Raw genomic sequence first — 18898 nt, 5'->3', positions numbered from 1 at the left:
ACTTCTCCAGATGTTCTCTCTAGGTCCTAGAACATGATTTAGAACATATGCATGCTGTGGTGTACATAGATAAGAACCTGTCCCAGTTTACTGATCCAGTTGAATAATGCAGTGAGGCCCAGAGAGGAGCAGAGGTGATGGGGGATGTCAGATGTGGTGATCTCGTGGTTAATATATCACCAGGGAAGAACTGTGGCGAATGTCTCCTCAATAATTCAGCATGAATGCAGATGAAGCCTGGCTCCTTTAAAGCGGATTAGAATGAGACCTCCTTCTCTGCTGGTTAATGATGCAGAGCCTAGATTGTCTTAATGGTACATTTGGCTGATGTAAGTGGGAGATGTTACAGTAACAGCTTTGCAGGTCACGGACATAATGCAATACTGTACGGTGTGGGGCGTGGGGGATTATCATATCGTCATATTACTGTGGTTTATGTTTTACTGTAAGCACCAACAAAGGGTATTGTTAATACATCTCAGCCATAATGGGGGAGGGTAGTAATAGTATATGGTTAACAGTACTATATGAGAAGGTTCAATGGAAGCACTCTGGGGTTACTTTTCTTTGTACATTTAATAATAGACGTGACATACGTAGTCTGACGTCTGACTTTCCTATTCAGCTCTGACTGGTTTGCTTGTGTTTCTGTGAGCTTGTTTTTTACACAATTCGATGTTGAATGATGATTTGCATCCAAAGTAGAAATGCTCCCTTTGACGCAGTTCATCTGATAGAAGCAGAAGGTAAGCTGCATGTTTCTGAGGTGTCCTTGGTTTCAGTCGCAGCATGTGGGCTGCTCGGCTACAAGAGAAGGTGTTACAGAGGAATGACAGGGAAGGAATTAGAGTAGACAACAAGGATATATGCCGCAATACAGGCCCTTGTGCTCTGTTTGAGTTTATATATGTAGACGGTTAACTGGTTCTGTGAAAAGTCTTTGTGTGTGTGTGTGTGCATGTGCACGTGTGTGTGTGTGCATGTGCACGTGTGTGCACATGAGAGAAAAAAAAGCTTCCGCCATTTTGGTTTACCATTTAAGCTTGGATGTTCCTAGAGTGTTAAAGAGAGAGGAGAAGACAGTGAGAGAGAGTTAGCGGGAGGGCAAGGGAAAGAGATTATCGTCTCTTGCCATCCTGGAACAAGCACATTTTTAGTTGGAATATGTTTCTATAGCATGTTGATGAGAATTACAGAATAACTACAGTACAATTTGTCAGTTCATTAAGTGGGTGCAGTCTTAGATATGACCATTTAAAACCCAGTAGCCTTCGACTTGCACATTCATTTATTTATGTGCAGCCTGTAGAATATGGGCTTTCAATGAAATGTTAATGAAACCGTGGATTAACAAGCTACACATTTAATCATCTCTCCATTATTTCAAATTCATCCTATACCATCAAAGTGTAACTTGGCCTTCCTCTTAATGGAATGATTCTTATTTTCAGCATCAGTGGCCTCAAAGACTAGATGTAATATAGTACATTTAAATCTGTGACACTCAAATTAGTATGATATGGTATGGTTACATAAGACAGAAGATTGCTTTAAAAAAATTTAAAGGTGTGAGGTTGCTCAGGGTTGATGAGTAGGCGTTTAACGAGAACGTCTAGCAACCCAAACGTTGCGTGTTTTAATCACATCACGGACAACTTTAGCATTTTAGCTAATTAGCAACTTTACAACTACTTTTGAGCTACTTTGCAACTACTTAGCATGTTAGCTAACCTTTCCCCTAACTCTAACCTTAACCCCTAACTCCTAACCCTAACTTTAACCCTAACATAAACCCCTAACCCTAGCCTTAACCCTTAGCCCGAACCTTAACCCTTAACCCTAAGCCCTAGCCTAGCTAACATAAGCCACCTAGCCACCTATTATATAAATTGTAATTCGTAACATATCATACGAAATGGATGATGGACATCCACAAATGAATACATACCATACAAAACGTAACATATTATAAAACAGATTTACATTTACTATGTTACGTCTACCCCTGAGTCCAGGTTCTGTGTACAGCTCTCTCTGCCCTGCTTTCCTGCTCTGCTACCCAGCATCCAAAGCTCTCCATCTCATCTCCTCTCTTCCAACCCATCTCTCACTCACCCTTTCTCTGCGCTATCTGTCTTTCGCTCCTCCCTCTTTTTTTCTCTTTATCTTCTCTCTAATTCCCGTTTACCTCCCCCTTTCCCAACTCAATCTGCCTCTCGCTCTCTCTCCCTCACACAGACAGACAGAAACACACACAGACAGACAGACAGAGAGGAGAGGGGAGCGCACATGTGAGTCGAGGACCTCCCTAACCGCTCAGCTCCACTCCGTATTCCCTCCCATGGCAGACAGAAAACTGGAGAAGAGGAGGAATAGAGGAATACTGCAATGACCAACCAGCTGCTCTCTCTCTCGCTGCTCCACTGCTTTCATCCTTTCTTTTAAAAATTATTTCTCCCCCCCGTGCCAATTATACCATGAACCTGCCTGCTGCTTGTTCCTAAGGACAGCAAAACAGGGAGCAGTGGACAAGGTATTCTTTTGTTGCTAAGGTAATGAATGCTTCATTAGTTGGGAGATATCAGGAGCATTGTATTGGCTGGCTGGTGTGAGTGAAGAGGATTGGCTGTGGATGATCAACTGCATGTCTGTTTTGTGCCTGTTGTACATAAACTTTTCACAGCTCAGAGTATCCTGTTGAGGCTGTGGAATTAGATGGTGACTGTCAGTGCATGTATGTCAGTGCCTGTGTTCCATGCCTGTGTTCCATCTATGTTAACGCTAACACAGACACTATCTACAGGACTGATGTTCTGTGACGTTAGATTTGTGTGCTTTGGAAATGAAGTTGTTCCCATGAATAATAGGTTGCAGCAGTTCATAGCAAGGAGCCATTGCAGGTCTTCATCTATTCACATAGGAATATATTGTCTTGTAGGTGTCATATACTTCATACGGAATGTCTGAATGGTTGGAGAAATTGATAAAGGGAGAGGATGTTAACTTAGTTCAGGAACTCCTGGTTACTTAGACATTCTGCTAATCAATTCAGGCTGCAAACAGCTCCTCAATCCATCATCATGGTGGCAATAACAACATTGGATAAAAAGGGGATAATGTGCATGATTACTGCTTCCTGCTCTATAGGATAATGCTCTTCGTGTGTTCAACAGTTGAAATAAATCATGACTATGAAAGACTCAAAGCAACCTTGAATGTCTAGTGCTGAGCAGCTAGTGGCTTATTGGATGTATTCAATCTCAATCCGATCCTCTAACCATTATAGTCTATGTTTGTTATGGATTACAATGCATCAGGTGGCCACACTTCAAGAAACAATAATTGTACTGAAACTCACTTAAGGAAAAATGTTGTTTTACTGATTTATACTATGTATGAAACTTTCATTTCATGCAATTTTGTACAGAATGTGCCATGATGCTCTCTCACTGCTGTTTCAGAATGCAGAGTTTCACAGCTCCTCCTTTCAGGACAACCATAATAACCTATGAGACTTTCTGGTAGTGGAACACAAACAGTTATTAAAATAAATATGATAAGGCTTTTTTATAAAACTATTCTTGGAAGCTTTATCGTCCCTCTCTGTTCTACATACTCCAAAAATATGAATGTGTCAAATTATGTAATCCTCTCTCTTTCTCTGCCTGACACATGATTACAAATGCTTACTCCAATCTGATACACATTATTACTCAACTGGAGAGGAATATGATTGTAGCCTTGTGAACTTAGATTATGAAAATCCTTAGTTAAGCAGAATTAATTATCCTGTAAAGAGGGAGAGAGCGAGGGAGTGAGAGAGAGAGAGAGAGAGAAACAGAGAGAGATGTAGTGGGATAGATATTGAATGGAGGTCATGTATAATCCCTTACGGTAGCTTTTTAAGCCGTACGTGAGTACACAGGACTGGCAAGTCTGATGAAAGCACACTATGTGGCTAATGTTGTCTTAGCTGTGCAAATGGTCAAGGTTTTAACCATAGTAGCCTAATGAATTCAATAACAGGCTTATTGCACATTACCTATGCCCAACACACTATGTACCTATTATAATTATTGTTTACAGTCTCTGACTCACCAATGTCCTGAACACCACTGAGTATCTATACCTTATCAGCAGAAGGCTGTACGATGCCTGATTATACATGACTGTCGCCAGGACATTTTGCCACTTTCACTCACAGGCCTGACATTTTTCTTGGCTTAGTCAGCTAGTTTATATTCACCTCACTGTGCTGCATTACTGCCAGGGCTTTGTTATCTGCCTGTATTGTGACAGGTGTTGTCACCTGAGAGAAGAGCAAACATTTTGGGGAATGTCATAATGATAATAATAAACTGACCGTGTTTTTCACCCTGAACCAAGTGAATACATTTCTTTGGGGAACTGTTAATCAAATATGGGATATTTGGCCAACCTGGGTAAATGAGTGTATATTATGAATAGTCTTTGACATTGATGATGGTCCTTTCATCTAACTCCCCTCTGCTCCCTGTGTCGGTGCAGCCTCCTGAGCCTAGGACACAGCAGTCATGGAGGAGGGATCCAGAGACCAGGGACAACAGTGTGTGGGGACAACAGATCCTGAGGAGGACTCTCCCAACACGATCATCTACAGAAAGGTATGTGTCTGTATGCTCTCTGACAGCCCATATAGCAAGATATAGGACAATTTGATAATTTACAAGATGGTACAGTTTCTATAGGTAAGCACCCAATGTAGTTATCCATTGGAAGCGAATTCATTTGAGTGTTTCTGAAGCAGATTGGTACAGAATCTCACAGTGGTTTCTGACACCTCAGCGGTTTATCTCTCAATGTCTATAACACATTACATCTCAATGTCTGAGTATGACAGGAAGAGGCCTACGCACAGGCAGGTAATGAAACATGTTCTAAACCCTCTCTGTGTGTGTCTGTCAAATCAAATCAAATTTTATTTGTCACATACACATGGTTAGCAGATGTTAATGCGAGTGTAGCGAAATGCTTGTGCTTCTAGTTCCGACAATGCAGTAATAACAAGTAATCTAACTAACAATTCCAAAACTACTGTCTTGTACACAGTGTAAGGGGATAAAGAATATGTACATAAGGATATATGAATGAGTGATGGTACAGAGCAGCATAGGCAAGATACAGTAGATGGTATCGGGTACAGTATGTACAAATGAGATGAGTATGTAAACAAAGTGGCATAGTATAGTATAAAGTGGCTAGTGATACATGTATTACATAAGGATACCGTCGATGATATAGAGTACAGTATATACGTATGCGTATGAGATGAATAATGTAGGGTAAGTAACATTTATATAAGGTAGCATTGTTTAAAGTGGCTAGTGATATATTTACATCATTTCCCATCAATTCCCATTATTAAAGTGGCTGGAGTTGAGTCAGTGTCAGTGTGTTGGCAGCAGCCACTCAGTGTTAGTGGTGGCTGTTTAACAGTCTGATGGCCTTGAGATAGAAGCTGTTTTTCAGTCTCTCGGTCCCAGCTTTGATGCACCTGTACTGACCTCGCCTTCTGGATGATAGCGGGGTGAACAGGCAGTGGCTCGGGTGGTTGATGTCCTTGATGATCTTTATGGCCTTCCTGTGACATCGGGTGGTGTAGGTGTCCTGGAGGGCAGGTAGTTTGCCCCCGGTGATGCGTTGTGCAGACCTCACTACCCTCTGGAGAGCCTTACGGTTGAGGGCGGTGCAGTTGCCATACCAGGCGGTGATACAGCCCGCCAGGATGCTCTCGATTGTGGATCTGTAGAAGTTTGTGAGTGCTTTTGGTGACAAGCCGAATTTCTTCAGCCTCCTGAGGTTGAAGAGGCGCTGCTGCGCCTTCTTCACGATGCTGTCTGTGTGAGTGGACCAATTCAGTTTGTCTGTGATGTGTATGCCGAGGAACTTAAAACTTGCTACCCTCTCCACTACTGTTCCATCGATGTGGATAGGGGGGTGTTCCCTCTGCTGTTTCCTGAAGTCCACAATCATCTCCTTAGTTTTGTTGACGTTGAGTGTGAGGTTGTTTTCCTGACACCACACTCCGAGGGCCCTCACCTCCTCCCTGTAGGCCATCTCATCGTTGTTGGTAATCAAGCCTACCACTGTTGTGTCGTCCGCAAACTTGATGATTGAGTTGGAGGCGTGCGTGGCCACGCAGTCGTGGGTGAACAGGGAGTACAGGAGAGGGCTCAGAACGCAACCTTGTGGGGCCCCAGTGTTGAGGATCAGCGGGGAGGAGATGTTGTTGCCTACCCTCACCACCTGGGGGCGGCCCGTCAGGAAGTCCAGTACCCAGTTGCACAGGGCGGGGTCGAGACCCAGGGTCTCGAGCTTGATGACGAGCTTGGAGGGTACTATGGTGTTGAATGCCGAGCTGTAGTCGATGAACAGCATTCTCACATAGGTATTCCTCTTGTCCAGATGGGTTAGGGCAGTGTGCAGTGTGGTTGAGATTGCATCGTCTGTGGACCTATTTGGGCGGTAAGCAAATTGGAGTGGGTCTAGGGTGTCAGGTAGGGTGGAGGTGATATGGTCCTTGACTAGTCTCTCAAAGCACTTCATGATGACGGATGTGAGTGCTACGGGGCGGTAGTCATTTAGCTCAGTTACCTTAGCTTTCTTGGGAACAGGAACAATGGTGGCCCTCTTGAAGCATGTGGGAACAGCAGACTGGTATAGGGATTGATTGAATATGTCCGTAAACACACCGGCCAGCTGGTCTGCGCATGCTCTGAGGGCGCGGCTGGGGATGCCATCTGGGCCTGCAGCCTTGCGAGGGTTAACACGTTTAAATGTCTTACTCACCTCGGCTGCAGTGAAGGAGAGACCGCATGTTTTCGTTGCAGGCCGTGTCAGTGGCACTGTATTGTCCTCAAAGCGGGCAAAAAAGTTATTTAGTCTGCCTGGGAGCAAGACATCCTGGTCCGTGACTGGGCTGGGTTTCTTCCTGTAGTCCGTGATTGACTGTAGACCCTGCCACATGCCTCTTGTGTCTGAGCCGTTGAATTGAGATTCTACTTTGTCTCTGTACTGGCGCTTAGCTTGTTTGATAGCCTTGCGGAGGGAATAGCTGCACTGTTTGTATTCGGTCATGTTACCAGACACCTTGCCCTGATTAAAAGCAGTGGTTCGCGCTTTCAGTTTCACACGAATGCTGCCATCAATCCACGGTTTCTGGTTAGGGAATGTTTTAATCGTTGCTATGGGAACGACATCTTCAACGCAAGTTCTAATGAACTCGCACACCGAATCAGCGTATTCGTCAATGTTGTTATCTGACGCAATACGAAACATCTCCCAGTCCACGTGATGGAAGCAGTCTTGGAGTGTGGAGTCAGCTTGGTCGGACCAGCGTTGGACAGACCTCAGCGTGGGAGCCTCTTGTTTTAGTTTCTGTCTGTAGGCAGGGATCAACAAAATGGAGTCGTGGTCAGCTTTTCCGAAAGGGGGGCGGGGCAGGGCCTTATATGCGTCGCGGAAGTTAGAGTAACAATGGTCCAAGGTCTTTCCTCCCCTGGTTGCGCAATCGATATGCTGATAAAATTTGGGGAGTCTTGTTTTCAGATTAGCCTTGTTAAAATCCCCAGCTACAATGAATGCAGCCTCCGGATAAATTGTTTCCAGTTTGCAGAGAGTTAAATAAAGTTCGTTCAGAGCCATCGATGTGTCTGCTTGGGGGGGGATATATACGGCTGTGATTATAATCGAAGAGAATTCTCTTGGTAGATAATGCGGTCTACATTTGATTGTGAGGAATTCTAAATCAGGTGAACAGAAGGATTTGAGTTCCTGTATGTTTCTTTCATCGCACCATGTCACGTTAGTCATAAGGCATACGCCCCCGCCCCTCTTTTTACCAGAAAGATGTTTTTTCCTGTCTGCGCGATGCGTGGAGAAACCTGTTGGCTGCACCGCTTCGGATTGCGTCTCTCCAGTAAGCCACGTTTCCGTGAAGCAAAGAACGTTACAGTCTCTGATGTCCCTCTGGAATGCTACCCTTGCTCGGATTTCATCAACCTTGTTGTCAAGAGACTGGACATTGGCAAGAAGAATGCTAGGGAGTGGTGTGCGCTGTGCCCGTCTCCGGAGTCTGACCAGAAGACCGCCTCGTTTCCCTCTCTTTCGGAGTCGTTTTTTTGTGTCGCTGCATAGGATCCGCTCCGTTGTCCTGTTTGTAAGGCAGAACACAGGATCCGCGTCGCGAAAAACATATTCTTGGTCGTACTGATGGTGAGTTGATGCTGATCTTATATTCAGTAGTTCTTCTCGACTGTATGTAATGAAACCTAAGATGACCTGGGGTACTAATGTAAGAAATAACACGTAAAAAAACAAAAAACTGCATAGTTTCCTAGGAACGCGAAGCGAGGCGGCCATCTCTGTCGGCGCCGGAAGTCAGAGACGGAAGTCAGAGACAGCCGCTGATGTGACCCACACTGGCCACCACACACTTTCTCTGGCAGCCCGGCAGACTGTCTGTACTCTGCAACCTTCAAAAGTTTTAATAAGCTCTCCATCAGCGTGGGTTTGTGGAAGAAAAGGTCCTTTTATGTGTCAGGGGTAATTATATAATCCCTATGGCACTTGAGTCTCAATGCCTGTGCTTCGATTGGAGAAGAGAGAGGAGAGGGTGAGTGGCATCTTTGGTAATAATGTAGTAGGACTCAGTGGTGGCTGCTCCTCCAAGGGTGGGCTCGTCTGCTTTCTCTGGAGCCGCTCATAAAGAGGTTGTTATCTTCACTCTCAGCTCTACAGCTTGCTCGGCACAGGCAGGCCCACTCAAAAACCTGATCATCTTAAACTAATCTCCGAACTAGTTCCTATGTGCTGATGATTGCAAAACTAAAGCAAAGAGTTGACAGATCCAGTCCCGATTCCATTCTGTTATTTTTGTCCTTTTTGCTAATGACTTTGCAATAGTGGGTAGCGAAAAACAAATGATTTGAGAAAAGAAATGGAGCCAATGGAATATTGATGATGATATTGTTCAGGAAAAAAAAATTCACTGATTGAACTTCTTTCTCTAATGTCTGTCTGAAAATGAGTATGATTATAGGAGGATAATGAGTATAATGAGCTTGTGCCATGTTCAGTGCTGAAATAAGGTTCCTAGAATGAGCTTCCACTTCCCCGGGCCACCTGGCTAGAGCAGTCAGAACATAAGCAGGCTTAATGTGGTTGAATGTGGTCACACGCCATGAAGATTGAAGCAAAAGTAGACAACGTTATCTCCTAGAGCAGTGGTTCCCAAATTGTGGGTTGGGACCAACTTGTGGGTTGAGGCAGGTGTCCAGAAGGCTTGCGGGATTAACATTTTTGTTCATTGCAAAAAAAATATATATATATATATATATATATATATATATATATATATATATATATATATATATATACTGTATATATACTTTATATATTCAGTGCCTTCGGAATGTATTCAGACCCCAGGACGAGTAGCTGCTGCATTAATGTTTCTGGACCCCAGGACGAGTAGCTGCTGCCTTAATGTCTCTGGACCCCAGGACGAGTAGCTGCTGCCTTAATGTTTCTGGATCCCAGGACGAGTAGCTGCTGCCTTAATGTTTCTGGACCCCAGGACGAGTAGCACACTGACCACGTGTCAGAAAACTCCTCTTATGCACTCTGGACATGCGTTGGTAGTACCCAACTCGGTAATGACCTTCAGGTTGCTAATGGCCTGGTACTTAGGGCTCTACTGTCCCTCTAACCACTCTGACATCAATGCAAATGCAATTGAAAATCACATCAAACACTTATCAAAACAGTAGGCCTATAGTACTTTTTAAATTCACCTCCCTGTGATAATCAAGTTGAAGAAAGAAGTTCAACAACAGGTTGAAACTGAGTGGAAAACATGGTCATTGTGGATGTTGTTTCAAAGCCTAACACAAGGAAATGGACGTGAAAGGTGATGATTCATTCAAAACACTCATCACATATTAGGGTTTATGTATACACATAGTCCGTAAAAAAATGAATTAAAATAATAATTGTGCCCTTATACAATACATAGCCTACTGCATATTATGCACAGCAGTAAAAAAAATAACAAAAACTGATTTCAGATGTCTATGTTACATATTTGGTCTAGCCTATTCTCCAAAATTAAACAAATTATAGTAATCGCCTTTGAGTGTGGACTGTATTATTATTATGGATGGACTGGTTATCTTGTGCTATACTTCAAACTTTCTATTCATGATACTGGGAGAGAAGGTATAGGCCTAAGCGATGCTGTAGGTTCATTGATTTTGCAAGGCGGCTAAGCCTACAATTTTATTGAATTTGTATTTGATTTTGAATAGTCTCGTAATAGGGCATTTTTTATATATTCATAATTAATAGGCTGACACATCTTTAGCTACAGAATATCTCACCCCCATGTGTTTCCATCTCTTCCTCTCTCTTCTTCATTCCTTTCTCCAACGTACAGAGAGAGGGGCTGTCAACAGTTTAATTAAATATGTTTTGTTGTGAAAACATGTTACTATCGATGTTCCCGAACAGATTTCACAAGGTTTCCCAAATAAATCACTGGGTAGCTGTCACGTTCTGACCTTAGTTCCTTTATTTTGTCTTTGTGTTAGTATGGTCAGGGCATGAGTTGGGGTGGGCAGTCTGTTCGTTTTCTAGGTTGTGTTTGTGTTTGGCCTGGTATGGTTCTCAATCAGAGGCAGGTGTCGTTTGTTGTCTCTGATTGAGAATCATACTTAGGTAGCCTTTTCCCACCTGTGTTTTGTGGGTGAATGTTTTCTGCTTAGTGTATGTCACCTTTCAGAACTGTTTCGTTTCATTCTCCGTTGTTATTTTGTTTATTGTTCTGAAGAAATAAATTAACATGGACACCTACCACGCTGCATATTGGTCCGATCCCCCCTACTCCTCCCCAGACAAGGACGATGATCGTTACAGTAGCTGCAGGAACGGGGTTGGAGAGCCCATGGCATACAAAATGTTGGTGAAATATCACCTGTCGAGCAGCGAGAGGCTGCATGCTCCTCAACCAGTGGTGGATGCATTGAGTGATAGAAACTGAGTAGCCTAAAAAAGGAACCAGCCGGCAAAGCGGCCTCCATTCACTATTGGAGTGCGTATGGAGGACATGCCTTTTTTCCCCTGCCCCTGTTCTTGCCCATTTGATAATGGTTCATTCTATATCGAAACTAATTTTACATGTTAGTAAAGACAAGATTACATTTAGAATAGTGAAAATATGATCACTTGATGAGAGAACAGCTGTGCAGCCTGAGGCAAGCAACAGAGCGCAATATTTGATGATACTTTCTCAAATCAACAGCCTAGTCACATCATGCAGCCCATACATGTTTTGATTTCTAAGCCCTTCTATGGTTTGGATCATTCATAACTAAAGTTGCCAAAAAACTCTAAATATAGTGTATAAGACCTGTTTCAAATGGTCACTTTTACGCTTAACATACAGTTGAATTCAGAAGTTAACATACACCTTAGCCAAATACATTTAAACTCAGTTTTTAACAATTCCTGACATTAAATCCTAGTAAAAATTCCCGGTCTTAGGTCAGTTAGGATCACCACTTTATTTTAAGAATGTGAAATGTCAGAATAATAGTAGAGAGAAATATTATTTCAGCTTTTATTTCTTTCATCACATTCCCAGTGGGTCAGAACATTACATACACTCAATTAGTATTTGGTAGTATTGCCTTTAAATTGTTTAACTTGGGTCAAACGTTTCAGGTAGCCTTCCACAAGTTTCCCACAATAAGTTGGGTGAATTTTGGCCCATTCCTCCTGACAGAGCTGGTGTAACTGAGTTAGGTTTGTAGGCCTCCTTGCTCACACATGCTTTTTCAGTTCTGCCCACAAATTCTCTCTAGGATTGAGGTCAGGGCTTTGTGATGGCCACTCCAATATCTTGACTTTGTTGTCCTTAAGACACTTTTCTACAACTTTGGAAGTATGCTTGGAGTCATTGTCGATTTGGAATACCCATTTGCGACCAAGCTTTAACTCCCTGAGTGATGTCTTGAGATGTTGCTTCAATATATCCACATCATTTCCCTGCCTTATGATGCCATCTATTCTGTGAAGTGCACCAGTCCCTCCAAACATAACGATGGTCATTATGGCCAAATAGTTTTTCCAAAAAGTGCGATCTTTGTCCCCATGTGCAGTTGCAAAAAGCAGTCTGGCTTTTTTATGACTGTTTTGGAGCAGTGGCTTCTTCCTTGCTGAGCGGCCTTTCAGGTTATGTCGATATAGGACTCGTTTTACTGTGGATATAGATACTTTTGTACCCGTTTCCTCCAACATCTTCACAAGGTCCTTTGCTGTTGTTCTGGGATTGATTTGCACTTTTCGCACAAAAGTACTTTCATCTCTAGGAGACAGAACGCGTCTCCTTCCTGAGCGGTATGACGGCTGCGTGGTCCCATGGTATTTATACTTGTGTACTATTGTTTGTACAGATGAACGTGGTAACTTCAGGCATATGGAAATTACTCCCAAGGATGAACCAGACTTGTGGAGGTCTACAATCTTTTTTTCTTCCCATGATGTCAAGCAAAGAGGCACTGAGTTTGAAGGTAGGCCTTGAAATACATTCACAGGTACACCTCTAATGACTCAAATTATGTCAATTAGCCTATCAGAAGCTTCTAAAGCCATGACATCATTTTCTGGAATTTTCCAAGCTGTTTAAAGGCACAGTCACCTTAGTCTATGTTAACTTCTGACCCACTGGAATTGTGATACAGTGAATTATAAGTGAAATAATCTGTCTGTAAACAATTGTTGGAAAAATGACTTGTGTCATTCACAAAGTAGATGTCCTAACCGACTTGCCAAAACTATAGTTTGTTAATAACAAGAAATTTGTGGTGGTTGAAAAATGAGTTTGAATGACTCCATCCTAAGTGTATGTAATCTTCCAACTTCAACTGTAGCCACTCCGAAATATCCTTTCTTTTTTATTCAGTTAAGTTCAATTATATATTTTTTTAATATAAAATAATTTAATATAAAATAATGTTGTGGGACTTATAAGCATATCTTTGCTAAATGAACAAGCCTACAGCCTATGGCATGGCACATAGCCAGATAACATACTGTACTCCAACCCATATTCTGTTCTTCTGAAATACATGTTCTTCATATCATACTATTTTTATTGTGATGGTGTATATTGAATAGATTTTTGACTTATAAATGCAGATGTTCCAAAGGTGCACATCAGCGGCTTGTATGCACGGAGGCCTAGAGATGCCTAGAGATGCTAAATGTGTTTATGTTAATTAACCGTCAATTACTGTGAGACCGGCAGACTTTTGCATGACAGTAATTGGCTGACAAAACTTCATGACTACCACAGACCTAATAATTGATTTAGTGTTTGTTTTTATGCCACAGTACACGGTAAAACGTGTTAACAGTTCTAAGACAAATCTTTACTAGGCCTTCTAGACCCACAGAGATCATATTCAATTAATAGGGATTTTACATGTAATTCTATGATTACACCTGTAAAAAAAGAGAGTCCTGTACCGGTAAGAAATTAAATCGACTTTCACTCCTGAGCTTGACAACTAGGCCCCGATTGATTTTGTTATAATGTTTGAGCATAAGAACATAGCATTCACCATCTCAAAGTGTGTAGAATTGCAGGAAATTGGATTTAAAACTACATTAAATTGAGGGCTTCAAAAGTTCTTGCCCAGGGCACAGACACAATTCAGCTCCCTGTCATGTTCCTAAGACCCTTTTTGATACAGAAAAAAACCCTGCATTGTTACAAATAATATCATTATTTTATAGTAAATGTCTTAAAATTGGTCACAAGAGCCCATACTCAAATCTACATTCAGTTAAATGTTTTTAACAAGAGGGTATTGTTAATATATTTTTTACTTTTCTTTGGTCTGGGTTTGTTTTTTCACCGCTCAACCCTCATGGTGGGTTGCGACTCAGAAGACATCTCAATTGTGGGTCACAAAGTCAAATAGTTTAGGAATCCCTGTCCTACATTACGACATCTACACACTTCAATGTCATAAATATTCACCCTCCGTAGATTGCAGGCAGCTTTTTCAGCCTCTGATTGTTCCTGGCAGATGTACTCTGACAGTAAATCGTTGCCTGGCCTGAGGGCTGCCAATGCTTCCCGATGATGGCCTCAGTAATCACATTAGAAATGTATTTTTCATGCTCCTTATTCAGCTTCCTTTTGAGCTGCAGGCATTCAAATCAAATCAGTCAATCAAATCAAATTGTATTTGTCACATGCTTTGTGAACAGCAGGTGTAGACTAACAGTGAAATGCTTACGGTCCTTTTCCAACAATGCAGAATTAAAGAAAAAAAAGTAGAAATAGTGACACGAGGAATACATACACAGTGAATTACGAATAACAATGACGAGTAAAAATAACATGGCTATATACAGGAAGTACCAGTACCAAGTTGAAGCAGGGGTACGAGGTAATTGAGGTAACGATGTACATATACTGTAGGTATGGTAAAAGTGACTAGGCAACAGGAGAGATAATGGAGAGTAGCAGCAGCGGGTAGCTGCTAGCTATTTAGCAGTCTTGTTTAGCAGTCTTGTTTAGCAGTCTTATGGTTTTGGTGTAGAAGCTGTTCAGAGTCCTGTTGGTTCCAGACTTGGTGCATCAGTACCGCTTGTAGTGCGGTAGCAGAGAGAACAGTCTATGGCTTGGGTGGCTGGAGTAAATTTGTTGGGCTTTCCTCTGACACCACCTAGTATAGAGGTCCTTGATAGCAGGGTGCTCGGCTCCAGTGATGTACTGGGCCATACTCACTACCCTCTAAAGCGCCTTGTAGTTGCCGTACCAAGCGTTGACACAGCCAGTCGAGATGCTCTCAATTGTGCAACTGTATAACTTTTTGAGGATCTGAGGGCCTATAACAAATCTTTTAAGCCTCCTAAGGGTGAAGACGCACTTCTTCACAACTGTGTGTGTGTGTGTGTATCAGCCATGTTCATTTCTTGTGATGTGGACATTGAGGAACTTGAAGTTTTCGACCCGCTCCACTACAGCCTCAACGATGTGCTCGGCCCTCTGTTTCCTGTAATCCACGATCAGCTCCTTTGTCTTGCTGACGTTGAGGGAGAGGTTGTTGTCCTGGCACCACACTGCCAGGTCTCTGACCTCTTCCCTATAGGCTGCCTCATCGTCGTCTGTGATCAGTCCTACCATCGTCGTGTTGTCAGCAAACTTGATGATGGTGTTGCAGTCTTGCGCTGCCACGCATTCGTGGGTGAACAGGGAGATTAAGCAAACACCCATTAGGGGCCCCCGTGTTGATGGTCAGTGTGACGGATGTGTTGTTGTCTACCCTTACCACCTGGGGGTGGCCTGTCCAGGATCCAGTTGCGGAGGGAGGTGTTCAGTCTCAAGGTCCCAAGTTTGAGCTTGGAGGGGAGTATACAGTGCCTTGCGAAAGTATTCGGCCCCCTTGAACTTTGCGACCTTTTGCCACATTTCAGGCTTCAAACATAAAGATATAAAACTGTATTTTTTTGTGAAGAATCAACAACAAGTGGGACACAATCATGAAGTGGAACAACATTTATTGGATATTTCAAACTTTTTTAACAAATCAAAAACGGAAAAATTGGGCGTGCAAAATTATTCAGCCCCTTTACTTTCAGTGCAGCAAACTCTCTCCAGAAGTTCAGTGAGGATCTCTGAATGATCCAATGTTGACCTAAATGACTAATGGTGATAAATACAATCCACCTGTGTGTAATCAAGTCTCCGTATAAATGCACCTGCACTGTGATAGTCTCAGAGGTCCGTTAAAAGCGCAGAGAGCATCATGAAGAACAAGGAACACACCAGGCAGGTCCGAGATACTGTTGTGAAGAAGTTTAAAGCCGGATTTGGATACAAAATTATTTCCCAAGCTTTAAACATCCCAAGGAGCACTGTGCAAGTGATAATATTGAAATGGAAGAAGTATCAGACCACTGCAAATCTACCAAGACCTGGCCGTCCCTCTAAACTTTCAGCTCATACAAGGAGAAGACTGATCAGAGATGCAGCCAAGAGGCCCATGATCACTCTGGACGAACTGCAGAGATCTACAGCTGAGGTGGGAGACTCTGTCCATAGGACAACAATCAGTCGTATATTGCACAAATCTGGCCTTTATGGAAGAGTGGCAAGAAGAAAGCCATTTCTTAAAGATATCCATAAAAAGTGTCGTTTAAAGTTTGCCACAAGCCACCTGGGAGACACACCAAACATGTGGAAGAAGGTGCTCTGGTCAGATGAAACCAAAATTGAACTTTTTGGCAACAATGCAAAACGTTATGTTTGGCGTAAAAGCAACACAGCTGAACACACCATCCCCACTATCAAACATGGTGGTGGCAGCATCATGGTTTGGGCCTGCTTTTCTTCAGCAGGGACAGCGAAGATGGTTAAAATTGATGGGAAGATGGATGGAGCCAAATACAGGACCATTCTGGAAGAAAACCTGATGGAGTCTGCAAAAGACCTGAGACTGGGACGGCGATTTGTCTTCCAACAAGACAATGATCCAAAACATAAAGCAAAATCTACAATGGAATGGTTCAAAAATAAACATATCCAGGTGTTAGAATGGCCAAGTCAAAGTCCAGACCTGAATCCAATCGAGAATCTGTGGAAAGAACTGAAAACTGCTGTTCACAAATGCTCTCCATCCAACCTCACTGAGCTCGAGCTGTTTTGCAAGGAGGAATGGGAAAACATTTTAGTCTCTCGATGTGCAAAACTGATAGAGACATACCCCAAGCGACTTACAGCTGTAATCGCAGCAAAAGGTGGCGCTACAAAGTATTAACTTAAGGGGGCTGAATAATTTTGCACGCCCAATTTTTCAGTTATTGATTTGTTAAAAACGTTTGAAATATCTAATAAATGTCGTTCCACTTCATGATTGTGTCCCACTTGTTGTTGATTCTTCACAAAAAAATACAGTTTTATATCTTTATGTTTGAAGCCTGAAATGTGGCAAAAGGTCGCAAAGTCCAAGGGGGCCGAATACTTTCGCAAGGCACTGTAGTGTTGAATGCTGAGCTGTAGTCAATGAACAGCATTCTCACATAGGTATTCCTTTTGTCCAGGTGGGAAAGGGCAGTGTGGAGTGCAATAGAGATTGCATCATCTGTGGGGCTGTTGGAGCGGTATGCTTATTGGAGTGGGTCCAGTGTGTCTGGGATGATGGGGTTGATGTGAGCCATGACCAGCCTTCAAAGCATTTCATGGCTATAGATGTGAGGGCTATGGGGTGATAGTCATTTAGGCAGGTTAACTTGGCGTTCTTGGGCACAAGGACTATGGTGGTCTGCTTGAAACAAGTTGGTATTACAGACCGGGTCAGGGAGAAGATGTCACTGAAGACACTTGCCAGCTAGTCAGCACATGCTTTGAGTTGTTCTCTGATGACAACTGTGCCGCAGCGGTCTACCACACTGCATCTCACTGCTAGAGGTGTCACTACAAACCCTGGTTTGATTCCAGCCTGTATCACAACCGGCCGTGATTGGGAGTCCCGTAGTGCGGCTCACAATTGGTCCAGCATCATCCGGGTTAGGCCGGGGTAGGCCATCATTGTAAATAAAAATGTGTTCTTAACTGACTTGCCTAGTTAAATAAAAAAATAAAAACATACTGCCTTCTGGTGCTATAGAAATGGACTGTGTGTGTGTTTACATGGAAATGCTTATTCAATGTTGTTTTTCCAGGACCTTACATGTTCTAAAGGAGCTGTCATGTTGCAGAAAAGCGCCCGGGGCTGTGCCATTGATTATATTTTAAAGTGGACATTGTAAGCGTTTTAAATAATACTCCTCTATCATCTTGAAGCACTATGTTTTGACAGGTAGCTTATCCTACAACAGGGATGCAGTGTTGCAGTTGAGGTGGTGAAGGACTCTATCCCAGCTCCCCGGCATGCTAATGGCCCTCTGGGCAGGCAGCCTGGCATAGTCAGTGTGAGATGATGCTGGAGCTGCTGGGGTAAGACCAGATGGTCATCAATACGCTCTGCCACCTGGGAATAGGCAAGGACCATCGTCCCCTAATCCTGGTCGCACATCAGCCGGAAGACATGTATTATCCTAACGCAAAGAGCAACAGACAGTTACAGTACAGCCCACTAGGTATGAAAACATCATGAGGGGTTTTCACCCCAGTCACTGTAGCTGGGAAGATGAAGCTGTAGTACATGGGGCCGTTCACTGCATGGACATTAGTGCCATGTCTAAGCCTGTCTTTTGTTGAGAGTGAGTTGTAATAATATTAACCTGGATGTGCAGTTAGATGAAACTGACTGTGATGACTACACAGAAAGTGGAGAATGCCTGTCCCGGTCTGGTCTTAACAGCATTGTATTGAATCTCAGAGAGGAATTGTTGAAGCAAAACAAGGCAATAACTGTGGCACACTTTAGAGAGAGCTCGATATGTAGTGGATGCACACACACACACATACTATTTTGCTATCCTTGTGGGGACCAAACAATTGATTCCCATTCAAAATCCCATTTCCTAACCCCAAACTTATCCGTAACCCTCAATCTAACCCTAAATCCTAACCCTAATTGTAACCCCAACCCTAAACCTAACCCCTAAGCTTAAAATAGCCGTTTTCCTTGTGGAGACTGGCAAAGGAGTCGGGCCACAGCTCAGCTCCAACGGGGTAAAGCTCATTACCTATTAATAGACAAGTCAGATATCCAGTCCCCAGGACAAATTGTTCCTTGTTCTTCTGTGACACTGCCCCAAGTCTGGGTTCTTCTCTGTGGTGGTGGCTTGCTGAATACACCGCAAATGTTTACTCGGGGACTCATGGCATGCTTTCTCTCTC

The 18898-nt window shown here is 43.0% G+C and overlaps 1 protein-coding gene across 3 annotated transcripts in view; it reads left to right on the top strand.

Annotated features, from left to right (window-relative positions):
- Positions 1-2192: 2192 nt before the first annotated feature.
- LOC139375236 (regulator of G-protein signaling 6-like) overlaps positions 2193-18898 on the top strand; it is a 67845-nt gene continuing 51139 nt past the window's right edge. The window contains exons 1-2 of one of the 3 annotated variants that reach the window (XM_071116834.1): positions 2193-2552; positions 4528-4643. In XM_071116834.1, coding sequence (XP_070972935.1) covers positions 4554-4643 — 90 coding nt within the window. In that variant the 5' untranslated portion in view covers positions 2193-2552; positions 4528-4553. The remainder of the gene's footprint in view (positions 2553-4527; positions 4644-18898) is intronic. The other 2 variants (XM_071116836.1, XM_071116835.1) reach the window with 2 other exon arrangements.

This window comes from Oncorhynchus clarkii, chromosome 19, assembly GCF_045791955.1.
Source record: "Oncorhynchus clarkii lewisi isolate Uvic-CL-2024 chromosome 19, UVic_Ocla_1.0, whole genome shotgun sequence".
Taxonomy (NCBI): Eukaryota; Metazoa; Chordata; class Actinopteri; order Salmoniformes; family Salmonidae; genus Oncorhynchus; species Oncorhynchus clarkii.
The sequence above is the reverse complement of the archived record's forward strand: the minus strand, read 5'-3'. Positions and strand labels throughout refer to the sequence as shown.